The 13,254-nt window shown below is 41.5% G+C and overlaps 1 protein-coding gene across 2 annotated transcripts in view; it reads right to left on the bottom strand.

Moving 5' to 3' along the window:
* The window catches only part of LOC134079219 (rhamnose-binding lectin-like), a 33,110-nt gene extending 32,176 nt beyond the window's left edge, over positions 1 to 934 (bottom strand). Inside the window, exons 1-2 of one of the 2 annotated variants that reach the window (XM_062535429.1) lie at positions 856 to 934; positions 112 to 147 (exon numbers count right to left, since the gene is read on the bottom strand). In XM_062535429.1, coding sequence (XP_062391413.1) covers positions 112 to 147; positions 856 to 889 — 70 coding nt within the window. In that variant the 5' untranslated portion in view covers positions 890 to 934. The remainder of the gene's footprint in view (positions 1 to 111; positions 148 to 855) is intronic. The other variant, XM_062535428.1, reaches the window with a different exon arrangement.
* Positions 935 to 13,254: the final 12,320 nt, after the last annotated feature.

Raw genomic sequence — 13,254 nt, 5'->3', positions numbered from 1 at the left:
GTGTGTGTGTGTGTGTGTGAACTGTATGTGTATGTGATTGTGTATATGACTGTGTGTGTATGTATGTGTGTGTGTGTGTGTGTGTGTGTGTGTTTAGGAAGTGACTCTTACTTGCTTCAGTCCCCACACTGCAGGCACAGATCACCACTAGAGGAGAGACAGATACACAGATTTGAAGTCACCAACTCTCTCACAAACACACACACACACACACACACACACAGATATATATACTCTCTCTCTCTCTCTCTCACACACACACACACACACACACACACACACACACACACACACACATACTTTCTCTCTTACACACTCACTCATTCACTCACTTACACACACACACACACACACACACAAACACACACACACACAGACACATACTGTACAGGTTAAGTGCTTTGCTCAAGGGAACAACGGTTTAACTCGGGAACTGAACCCACATTCTTTCAGGCTACTGCATGCTAGACCAACTCCTTGGCCACTACCACACATACAGTACACACACACTCACACACACACACACACACACACACACACACACACACACACACACACACACACACACACACACACACACACACACACAACCTGAGAGATAGATAGAGTGAGAGAGAGAGATACATACATGTACGTACACACACACACAAACACACATGCACACACACAGATACCGACATATACGCACGCACATACACACACAAATGTTAACTCTCTCTCTCTCACACACACACATACACACACAATAAACACACACATATACTATGTCTCTCTTTCACACACATACAGACACACTCTCTCTCTCTCTCTCTCTCTCTCTCACACACACACACACACACACACAGGCAGACTTACAGGAGATGAGAGTGAGCTTGATGGCTGTCGCCATGGTCACCGTGGTCAAGTTAGCTGTGCGGATCGGCACTCACTTCAGGTTCTCATAGCTCAGAGCCACGAGCCAATCAGGAAGCTGCGCTGGTGTTGAGGGATGACTGAGCCAATCAGGAAGCTGTGTTGGTGTTGAGGGATGACTGAGCCAATCAGGAAGCTGTGTTGATGGTGTTGAAGAATGACTGAGCCAATCAGGAAGCTGTGTTGTTGGTGTCAAGGAATGACTGAGCCAATCAGGAAGCTGTGTTGGTGTCAAGGAATGACTGAGCCAATCAGGAAGCTGTGTTGGTGTTGAGGAATGACAGGCTCAATCAGGAAGCTGTGTTGATGTTGAAGAATGACAGGCTCAATCAGGAAGCTGTGTTGTTGGTGTTGAGGAATGACTTGCATGTCAGTAGCAACAGTAGTTTCCTGCTTCGATGGATGGATAAGGAACAAGTGTGAGGCCACTCTTGACTTGATTGATGTGATGGATAGTGATCTCTCTCTCTCTCTGTGTGTGTGTGTGTGTGTGTGTGTGTGTGTGTGTGTGTGTGTGTGTGTTTGAGAGAGAGAAAGAGAGCGAGAGAGAGAAAGAAAAAGTGTGTGTCTAAATGGAAGATAACTAGATGCACCGCATAGCGGTACACAATATGACCGCCGCTCAGTTCTGCACATTCTCTCCAAAACGAATTACGCTTGTCAACTTTCCTGTATCTCCGATTTGTGCAATATACTGTATGTATATACAGTACCCTCCAGAATTATTGGCACCCTTGGTAAAAGTTGACTAAAAATAGGTCTAAAAAATAATCTTTAGGTGATTTATTGTACTCCCACAATGAAAACAACGAGGAAAAATACACCCTGCAAGGGAAGCAAATTTATTCTGAGAAAAAGGAAAATCTCATAAAGAAATAAATGTTTTTAATAAAAACACGTCACTCACAATTATTGGCACCCCTACTTGTAATACCTTCTTAAACCTCCCTTTGTCAATAAAACAGCATATAATATTCTTCTCTGACACCCCATTAAGATTGAGAATACAAAGTAAGGGATTTAAGACCATTCATCTTTACAAAACCTCCCCAGATCGTCCAGATTGCTAGGTCCACACTTGTGCATTCTTCTCATTGACTCATCCCACTGTTTTTCTATGGAGTTTAGATCAGGGGACTGCTATGGCAATGTCTGAAGCTTGATTTTGTGTTCAGTAAACCATATTTGTTTTGATATGTGCATTTGTTTTGGTTCATTGACCTGATGAATGATCCAATCATGACCAACTTTTAGGGCCTTGGCAGAGATTGTTTGATTTCCTTTGAAAATGTTCAGGTTTTTCTTGGTGTTCATGATGCCATGCACATTAATTAGGTTCCCAAGGCCTTTGGGAATTAAAACAGCCCCACAATAGCACAGCCCCTCCACCATAATTCTGATTAGGCATGGGGTTCTTTTTAGTATAGTCATTCTTCTATGTACGCCAAAGACACCTTAAGTGTTTTTAGCAAAAGAGCATAATTTTATTTTCATCTGACAATAGACCACACTCCCAGACATGTCATGGTACCATTCAGTAACTCCTGCCATTTACATTGTTCATTAAATGACTCTACTAGCTTTAACCTGACATACTGTCTAAATAATCTATTAGCAGTGAGGTCACTTTTGAAGATTTTTGGGGGGGACTTGGTGACCCCAAGATGATAGCTTTGTCTGTAACACTCAACAGTGGTTCTTATGGATTTTTTTGCCTATCATACCATCCTCTATACTGTGCGTGGGAGCAAAATAGCCATGGGTCTTTGTCCAAGCATGTTTGCCACATTTCCAGATGGTTAGAACCTTTTAGTCATCATTTTAACTGAAATATAGGCATTTTCAACAAAATACCTAGTTTCCATAGACATTCTCTTACTTACAAATGTCAACACAATTTATTTTTATTTCAATTTAGTGTATTCTCTTGTCTCTCCAATGTTGAAAAATGACTAGAGGATTTAGCCTCTGAGTGACTTCATTTTCATACCATAGTGAAAAAGAACGTCATGAACTACTTCTGAAAGTTCACAGACACTCTGATTTACTTTAAAATGTTGCATTTACATAGGAAAATGCTCCTGTTAAATGTTGTACATAATATGTTTCAGGGGTGCCAATAATTGTGAGCAAGCTGTTTTTGTTAAAAATATTTATTTCTTTATGAGATTTTCCTTTTTCTCAGAATAAATTTGCTTGCCTTGCAGGGTATATTTTTCCTCATTGTTTTCATTGTGGGAGTACAATAAATCACCTAAAGATTATTTTTTATACCTATTTTTAGTAAACTTTTACCAAGGGTGCCAATAATTCTGGAGGGTACTGTATCTCCTTCTCTTGCAGCTCATGTGTATATGAGTGTGTGCATGTGTGAGTTTGCTTGTATAAAGATGTGTGTGTGTCTGTGAGTGTGTGTGAATGTGCATGTGTGCGCGTGTGTGTGTGGAATCCGTGGAAGTGTGTTTATCTGTGCGTGTGAATCTGTTGATATGTGGGTGTGTGAACTTGGTTACTTTTTAAACTGAGCCCCCTGCCGGCTCAACATAAAAATGGAAATCGGTTTTGCCAATAGCCTACTCACTATATTGGAATTTAACAGTTACGCCATTTTGACAGTAACGTCAACAATATATAGAAGACATCACAACCTGCAAAAAGTAATTTCATGGAGGTATCTAAAAATACTTTAACCTACTGAGATACTGAAATACAGATGAATAGCCTCTGTTTGTTCAATAATGTCTAGTCAGTATACCAAATAAGAGAGGCCTATAGATAGAAACTGTGGTAATAAAACATGAAGATTTTGGTAGTTTGGGCTTTTCGTGTATCCTTCTATTGTAGCCATTTAGCCATCTACTTTAGGCCTGAATTATATGCCAATGAAATTACACTTGTTAAACTCACCTCAATAAATATTTTGCAATCATTTAATCCACCATGGGCAATGCTAAAATTACTGTTACAAACCAGCGGCAGAGTTGGCGGTCCAACGCGGGTACCCACCAGTGGCCCGCTGGAGTTTTGCTCATCAGTTCTCTGGCGGTCCACCGGCGGCTCAGAAGTGGCTCCAGATAAAGGGCCACCCTTTTGCCGCTTACTACCCACCAGCTTCTAATTGGCCTTATTTATGGCCATAATAATGAAAATGATGTAGCCTACTAAAATAGCAATAATACATTATAACACTTTCCATTTGCCCTCAATCAGAACAATTTACAATTATTTACAGGGCTTACCAAAGTTACCAAATGTACTAAGGTGAAGACAGTGCCTGCTGATGAGAAACCTATAAATGTATTCTGTAATTTAATAATCCAATATAAAAACATTTATCCTCAGCAACTATCACACAGACTCACCACACATAGTATTAGGTTCAATACATTTTGTTTATTTATTTATTTTACATGCTTTTGTTTATTTATTTTACATGCTCATTTACATGCTTTATTTAATGTACATGCTTAAACAATTTATTAAAATTATTTTTAATAATGATATTATGCAACACACTCTTCAGATGTAAGGACTTAAAAGCCACCTTTCCTGCTGCACCAGTCTAATTAATTTGGAGCGCCAGGGACCTCCTCAAAGCCCGGCCCAGCATCCTCTTAACCCTCTATTGCATGAATTATCACCAATACTTAAAAAAAATGTTTTAATGTTTTTTTCTTATTTAAAATGGTTTAAATAATGAAAATTGAAAAAAAAAAAAAAAAAAAAAAGTAAAGGGGGGGTAGTTGGTAATTTGTTGCCATATGGCAACAATGCGCAGTCGTGGAAAATGCTATAAAATCCCATTTTTCTTCAAAAACTTACTTTTATTTAATTATAAATGTTTTAAAAATGAATCTAATTAAGCTTTCATTAGGTATGCTCTGATACATTGAGTTGTTAACCTAACATAATGCAGATTTAACTGTATTTTGGACAATAAAGTGACTATATCATGGTGATATTGCCATAGTGCAGTCCGCCTTGGAAATATATAGCCTTCCTTTAGGGCCATAACGTAATTGTTGTGATCAAAACCAAAGTTTATATAAAATAATGTCATCATTTAAGTTACTGTATTTAATTTGGATGCCTTTCATTCCCCAAATGTATAGGGTTCTATTGCAGTCAGAGGACATAGTCAACTGTAGTGAGGCCGCACCGTCATAGAGCCCCCCCCTTCAGAGAGTGTGCAAATCCATACTGTACAAACAGAGAGACATAGGTATCATTCACATACACCCCTGACAGACTTCTCCTACCCTCTAAGCCATGCCTAAATCATATTTGGGGTCCCACATTCAAGGGTCAACCTAACCTAGGGTTCTCTATTGCGGTTCATACAACAGGTACACACTGGGCATGCCTTGGATGGCTCCACAGCAAGCCAGCCCACTTCTTACACCATTTATAGTGAGAGGAGAGAAGGGTCACCCCATTTGCCCTTGAACTTTGGGCCTCAGGTGCTAAAGCTGTAGCCAAAGAGATAGGATGAGTGACTGCAGTCTCTATCCGCTACATACATCAATGTTTTTCTCCTCATTGCAGCATTCTAGCTAATCCTGATACTTCTTTGATAGAAAAGAAAACAATGTGCTTTTATGTTCTCAAAAATCCTAAACAAAAATGATGAAAACAGCATGTCTAGCTGACTGTGTAGTGACATATAACACAAAATACATCTTCACCGCTCCAGTCTCTATACTATCTGAACCTCATTCCACAAACAATTTGCGAATTGGTAAACATTTACATTGTCCTAAAAGACTCCAATATGTCTGGTATTAAAAATAAAAGTGTAAAAAATGTTTTTTTTACATCAAAATATTGTCAAAAGTTGTTTATATTCCCAGAGTATACTAGTACTATGCAATCCTATTGTAATCCTATGATACCATTCATTTGAATGGACATAAAAAGTTCAATATTCGCATGTTGTTGCCATATGGCAACAAATACATTTTGCCAATTTACAAGAAACTCATTATATATAAAGTTATTTTAATGATAAATGCTTCATGTTTACATACTCCAGATAGTGTTTTCATTTTTTTTTCTCAAAGAAATTATTCCTAAATTCTGAATTTTGACCACCCAAAGGTAGCCCATAGGTGGTGGTGGTCACCTAGGTACCTCTCTGTATAAATAGAAGTATTAACAATATATCCTAGTCATGTGACCTAACAATTCTTTTTTTAAATCAAAATTTAAATTCCCTTTTTCAAATATAGATAATAAAATGTAGGTTTTGTGTTACTGCCAATTAGAAACACTAAGATAAAGCATGTGTTGCCATATGGCAACGCCATGCAATAGAGGGTTAAACAGCATCTTTGGTGGTGTTTCCTCCCAAAATAGCAAAATTGAGCTGAATTTACTACCTTTTCACTACCATCAACATGTTTTCTACTAGCCTACAAAAGCAAAAGGTGAAGAGTAATGTAATGCAATACCTTTCCAAAACACAATAACACAGAACAACAGGATTGAACAATGAACAAAGCTACTGGCATTTGAACAGGGGTGTGTAGGCTGTCAATAGGCACTGTATTTACCGGCATGGCTGGAGTTGATGAAGCTTGCTGGGTGGTGGTGCTGGCAAAGGTGTAGTGGTCTGACTGGCAAAGTCTGTTGAACAGATTGGTTTAGTGAGATGATTATTGCAATGGTATGACACCTGGCACATGCTAACTAGCGCCTAAAGTACAAACACTTCTAAAGGATATTTCCACTTAATTTTCAGACAAACCAAGCAATGGACCACATGTATAGACTCTACAAATATTAACCATGATATCATTTTTTTTATTTAAATGACTTGAAAGAGATCGTCAGGTATAAATGCACCATACAGTAGTGGCCAGTTAATTCATTCAGATGCTGTTACATGCTAACTAGCGCCTAGAGTACAAACACTTCCAAAGGATATTTCTACTTAATTCTCAGACAAACCAGGCTAGGGACCACATATACAGACTATATAAATACTAACCATGATGTCAGTTTTTTATTCAAATAACTTGAAAGAGATCGTCAGGTATAAATGCACCATGCTAGTGGCCAGTTCATTCATTCACATGCTGTTACATGCTAACTGGTGCCTAGAGTACAAACACTACTAAAGGATATTTCCACTTAATTTTCAGACAAACCAAGCTAGGGACCACATGTACAGACTCTATAAATACTAACCATGAGGTCCGGTCTTTATTTAAATTACTTGAAAGAGATCGTCATGTATAATGCACCATGCCAGTTCATTAATTCAGATGCTGTTACATGCTAACTAGCGCCTAAAGTAAACACTTCTAAAGGATATTTCCACTTAATTTTCGGGCAAACCAAGCTAGGGACCACATGTACAGACTCTATAAATACATTTTGGAAACAGGTGTTCGCTTTAAATACAGTTTTTAAAATGAAAATAGTAGAGATATAGAGAAGAGATGTTTTACTTACCTAGTCCTAAGCCTGCGACTGGTGGTTTGAGTAGGCCTACTGACATTGTAGGCTATTCGCATCTGCTCGGAGGAGTTTGCTTACGTTTCTAAACGTAAAGACATTTACCAACTTCTTTATAAGTCTGACGGTTACACAGTTACGTGCAAGAACAACAAGTCACGTAAGAGATGAAATCGTTTAGCTTACTGCAACATGAGAAATCAAGTAGTGTGAAACCATAAACTAGCGACAGTAACGAAAATTCCAATATGGCCGCCATTCGGAACTGAGAAATCACAACTCCATCTTCTTCGTTTGTCTTCTCTCTGATCTGATCTATCATTCACTCAGCAGCGCCAGCGCCACACACCAGTGGCAGCAGGCTGCAGTGTTTTAACGTTGTTGCATTAGTTCTGCTTTTGACGTTCTCGTATAAAATCGTAATAAATACATAATTGTTTTATTTGGTAACCACAGGGTAGCCACTGGGGTGGCCAGTGACACAGCTACATGGGGCACGGGCCATCCAAGGCTTCAGTGTAGAACAGCCCCTTGAGGGACCATTCACTAAATGCACACATAAATACATTTATTATAGCCCCCCATGGATGAAATTCCACAAAACTTGGCATACTCCCAGAGGGTGTCAGGTTAATCACACACATGAAAGTTGGTGCAGTTCATAGCATCTCATCTGAAGATAGGGGCAATTAAAGCAATATTACATTACATTTTCAATTTTTACCATGGGGGTGCAAATCACATATGACTGGTTATAAGCTAAGTTGATGCGAGCTCTTGAGACCAACATACCATAAAAAAATTGTCATCCTCGGTGCCACGGTTCAGGCAGTTATGTAGGAAAAACTGCAATTTTTGGGCTTCGGGCGGGGGCCGCGCGGGGGGGGAGTGACCCCCGGGGACGAAACGAAATTTTTCCGTACAAGTCTACTGGGGCTACATGCCCACCAAGTTTCATGTGCCCCGGTGTTACGGTGTCCTGGGAATCGTTGACCAAAATTCAGAACCGATGACGAAAAAAAAAAAAAAAAAACTTTGACAACAACTATATGACCGCTTCGCTATGCTAGCGGCGGTCATAATGAATAATGTTACATGTTTTCATTTAGACCAGAGTGAAGGGCATTGCGGGCATTGAGCACAGTCCAGTTTAGATACGGGGTCTGGGAACACAGCATTGAGCACAGTCCAGTTTAGATACGGGGTCTGGGAACACAGCATTGAGCACAGTCCAGTTTAGATACGGGGTCTGGGAACACAGCAAAGAGCACAGTCCAGTTTAGATACGGGGTCTGGGAACACAGCATTGAGCACAGTCCAGTTTAGATACGAGGGCTGGGAACACAGCATTGAGTCCAGAGAGGGCTGGGAACACATGGCTCTTTAAGGGTTTATTTCTCCTTAATCATTAATCTAACCTTAACTTGGCCTTAGACGTGGTGGTGATAGACGTTGTATTAACATATGAACATAAACATAACATTGCATCTGGTCATGCACATTGAGTTTAGACTAGAGCACATTGGGTTTAGACAGCACATTGGGTTTAGACCAGAGCAGAGCATATTGAGTTTAGACCAGAGCACATTGGGTTTAGACCAGAGCACATTGGGTTTAGACAGCACATTGGGTTTAGACCAGACAGAGCACATTGGGTTTAGACCCGGGCACATTGGGTTTAGACCAGAGCGCATTGGGTTTAGACCAGAACACACTGGGTTTAGACCAGAGCACACTGGGTTTAGACAGCACATTGAACACACTACATCTGGTCATGCATTGTGAAAGGAATGCAGAAGTGCACATCTGGGTTTTTACCTTCGAAAACCTGCTGAACTACCCAACAGGAAGTTTAACCGCTCTACAGTAACTCAGCCTTCCTCCACTTCACTGATGACATATTATAAATAATCAACTTGCTCCTGTCTTGACTTACCCAACAGGAAGCCTCACCGCTACTGTATACAGTAACTCCGCCTTCCTCCACTTCACTGATGACATATTTCATCTGTCGTCCCTAGATACACTTTAGCGCAAATAATAAGCATCTAACTAGCAAACACGTCTGTGCAAATACTGCATAATGTGCATCGTGAGGGCACAAAGGGGCTCAGGAGTACTACTCAGGTGTGTACTAGTCTACTCAGGTGTGTACTCAGGTGTGTACTACTGTACTCAGGTGTGTACTAGTGTACTCAGGTGTGTACTAGTCTACTCATGTGTGTACTCAGGTGTGTACTCAGGTGTGTACTCAGGTGTGTACTAGTGTACTCAGGTGTGTTCTAGTCTACTCAGGTGTGTACAAGTGTACTCAGGTGTGTACTAGTCTACTCATGTGTGTACTAGTCTACTCAGGTGTGTACTTGTCTACTCAGGTGTGTACTTAGGTGTGCACTAGTCTACTCAGGTGTGTACTAGTGTACTCAGGTTTGTACTAGTCTACTAATGTGTGTACTCAGGTGTGTACTCAGGTGTGTACTAGTCTACTAATGTGTGTACTCAGGTGTGTACTCAGGTGTGTACTAGTGTACTCAGGTGTGTACTCAGGTGTGTACTAGTCTACTCAGGTGTGTACTCAGGTGTGTACTCAGGTGTGTACTAGTCTACTCAGGTGTGTACTCAGGTGTGTACTACTGTACTCATGTGTGTTCTAGTCTACTCAGGTGTGTACAAGTGTACTCAGGTGTGTACTAGTCTACTCAGGTGTGTGCTAGTCTACTCAGGTGTGCTCTAGTCTACTCAGGTGTGTGCTAGTCTACTCAGGTGTGCTCTAGTCTACTCAGGTGTGTACAAGTGTACTCAGGTGTGTACTAGTCTACTCAGGTGTGTGCTAGTCTACTCAGGTGTGTACTCAGGTGTGTACTAGTGTACTCAGGTGTGTGCTAGTGTACTCAGGTGTGTACTAGTGTACTCAGGTGTGTTCTAGTCTACTCAGGTGTGTACTAGTCTACTCAGGTGTGTACTTGTCTACTCAGGTGTGTACTTAGGTGTGCACTAGTCTACTCAGGTGTGTACTAGTCTACTCATGTGTGTACTCAGGTGTGTACTAGTGTACTCAGGTGTGTACTCAGGTGTGTGCTAGTGTACTCAGGTGTGTACTAGTGTACTCAGGTGTGTGCTAGTCTACTCAGGTGTGTGCTAGTGTACTCAGGTGTGTACTAGTCTACTCAGGTGTGTGCTAGTCTACTCAGGTGTGTGCTAGTCTACTCAGGTGTGTACTAGTCTACTCAGGTGTGTACTAGTCTACTCAGGTGTGTACTTGTCTACTCAGGTGTGTACTTAGGTGTGCACTAGTCTACTCAGGTGTGTACTTGTCTACTCAGGTGTGTACTCAGGTGTGCACTAGTCTACTCAGGTGTGTACTTGTCTACTCAGGTGTGTACTTAGGTGTGCACTAGTCTACTCAGGTGTGTACTAGTGTACTCAGGTTTGTACTAGTCTACTAATGTGTGTACTCAGGTGTGTACTCAGGTGTGTACTAGTCTACTCAGGTGTGTACTAGTCTACTCAGGTGTGTACTCAGGTGTGTACTTGTCTACTCAGGTGTGTACTTAGGTGTGCACTAGTCTACTCAGGTGTGTACTAGTGTACTCAGGTTTGTACTAGTCTACTAATGTGTGTACTCAGGTGTGTACTCAGGTGTGTACTAGTCTACTCAGGTGTGTACTAGTCTACTCAGGTGTGTACTCAGGTGTGTACTAGTCTACTCAGGTGTGTACTAGTCTACTCAGGTGTGTACTCAGGTGTGCTTTAGTCTACTCAGGTGTGTGCTAGTCTACTCAGGTGTGTACTCAGGTGTGCTTTAGTCTACTCAGGTGTGTGCTAGTGTACTCAGGTGTGTACTAGTCTACTCAGGTGTGTGCTAGTGTACTCAGGTGTGTACTCAGGTGTGTACTAGTCTACTCAGGTGCTCTTCGGCTACTGGTGAGGTGTGAATCCAGGACATTAAGACATTCATGGTCTTGAAATCAGGTATAATCCCTGAGTGTGCCTTTAAGAGTTAAGAGATTGGGACTATCTAGGACTACACATTTGGTTTGCCTTGATCCAACTGATGAGTTTATGTTAAAAACTTGTTGCTCTGTCTTAACTTGTCGTGTAAACTACTCCAGTAGTTTGACTGAAAAGGTCATTTGTTTAAACGTGCCTGTCTGTACTGCCCTTTAGTGCCCTCTGGTGGTAGCTGGAGTGTGTTTATGTCTGTACTACACTACAGTGTAGCTGGAGTGTGTTTATGTCTGTACTGCACTACAGTGCCCTCTGGTGGTAGCTAGTGTGCATCTACTGCTGCTGTTGTTCAGCTACAGTTTTTCTCCTTGGTACATTTCTCAGATCAGAACTGACATTCTCAAAACTACCTGTTCAAACTTCACATCATCGTGTCACTTGTGGACATCAAAAAAGCAGCTCCTCATCTCTTTGAGCAAGTTGCAAATGTTTTGGTCCATCCATGCAAATTATGCTGTACAATTCTCTGCTGAATAGTCTCACCCCCACAACATTAAGGCATTAGTTCATAGTGTAAGTCTTTACATGCAAAATGGTTGAGCAAGTTGTCATATGACAATTTGTGGCCCAAAAGGCAGGAACGTCAGAAGGAGTAGGAGGACTGCACTGTAATTCATACAGCACTGCATGTACATTTTTCCCTAAGGACATTGTCCTGTGGTCACATCTCTACAGTTTACCCAGAGGACATTGTCCTGTGCTCATATCTCTACAGTTTTCCCGGAGGACATTGTCCTACGGTCACATTTCTACTTTGTTTCTTTTTCCCCCTTTATATGTAGTGCTGTTTTTTCCTTTCTGTATCACTGACATAGTCTATCAACAAATTACAGTAAAAAACAGTAAACACATAAATGTGAATCATCTTGTCCAGTCTCTTGCAATCAAACTCCCACATACACTAAGGTGTAACCTACAATTTACAAAAATGGTCATCAAAACTTTAGCCTTATGTTACTTCAGAACATCCCTCCAGAGTACACCTTTATACTAACAACATGTGTCAAGGGTGGAACTCCACTGGGTGTTTGTTTGTACCATGTTGTATTTTTACCTTTGCAAAGCTGTGTTTTGTGTATTACCTGTTGTGGAACTCTTGTTAAACAACTCTATAGGGATTGGCTGTAAGACTAAAGCCTAGAGCCAATAAGGGACCTCTGCTGCTGCAACCAGTGACAGAATGGGAGTGCTCGGGTGATTGGCTCTCGTTACTGTTGCTGTAGCCAATGATGAGCGGCCTCACCTGTCTAGCTGGGTGCGGCTTCACCTGTCTGGCTCTGGAACTTGATTGGCTCTGGATTGTCTGGCTGGAGCCAATCTGAGGAGGGGACCACCTATATAGACGTTCTTCCAAACAGTATGGAGGGGAACGCAGACGTGGCACTGACGAGGAGAGGGGCACGGCGACCGGCTCCTGACTGCAGCAGATGGCCTGGTGGAACATCGCCCATGAATGCCCTATACATCGCTCTCGAAACTCCTACTAAAGGGAAGTGCTCCATTCATTGTGTGTGTGTGTTTACAGTGTATGCTGTGCAGCTTGCTGTCCCTAAGGACTGGTCTCCTTTGATTACAGAGCCAGACGAGGCCACCAAGGGACTTGTGTATCTCCAGACGGCTGACCACTGAGCGTCGACTGGGACTGTGCGATTGCGTTTCTTTTCCTGGCCGGCAGGAGGGAGCCGACCAGGACGGACTCTTTTTACACCATCTTGGATCTTGGACTAGGACGGGTGGCACTGGCCGTGCTGCCTTTGGCTTGGACTGGGGACTTGTGGGGGGAATGTCTTCTGTGGGAACTAGACTTGCTGTGTTGTGCTGTGCTTGACTGAGGTTGATGTGTTTTTGGCCTGATCTAAGTTAATCCATACTGGT

The sequence above is a fragment of the Sardina pilchardus genome, chromosome 4, assembly GCF_963854185.1.
Source record: "Sardina pilchardus chromosome 4, fSarPil1.1, whole genome shotgun sequence".
NCBI classification, from domain to species: domain Eukaryota; kingdom Metazoa; phylum Chordata; class Actinopteri; order Clupeiformes; family Clupeidae; genus Sardina; species Sardina pilchardus.
The sequence above is the reverse complement of the archived record's forward strand: the minus strand, read 5'-3'. Positions and strand labels throughout refer to the sequence as shown.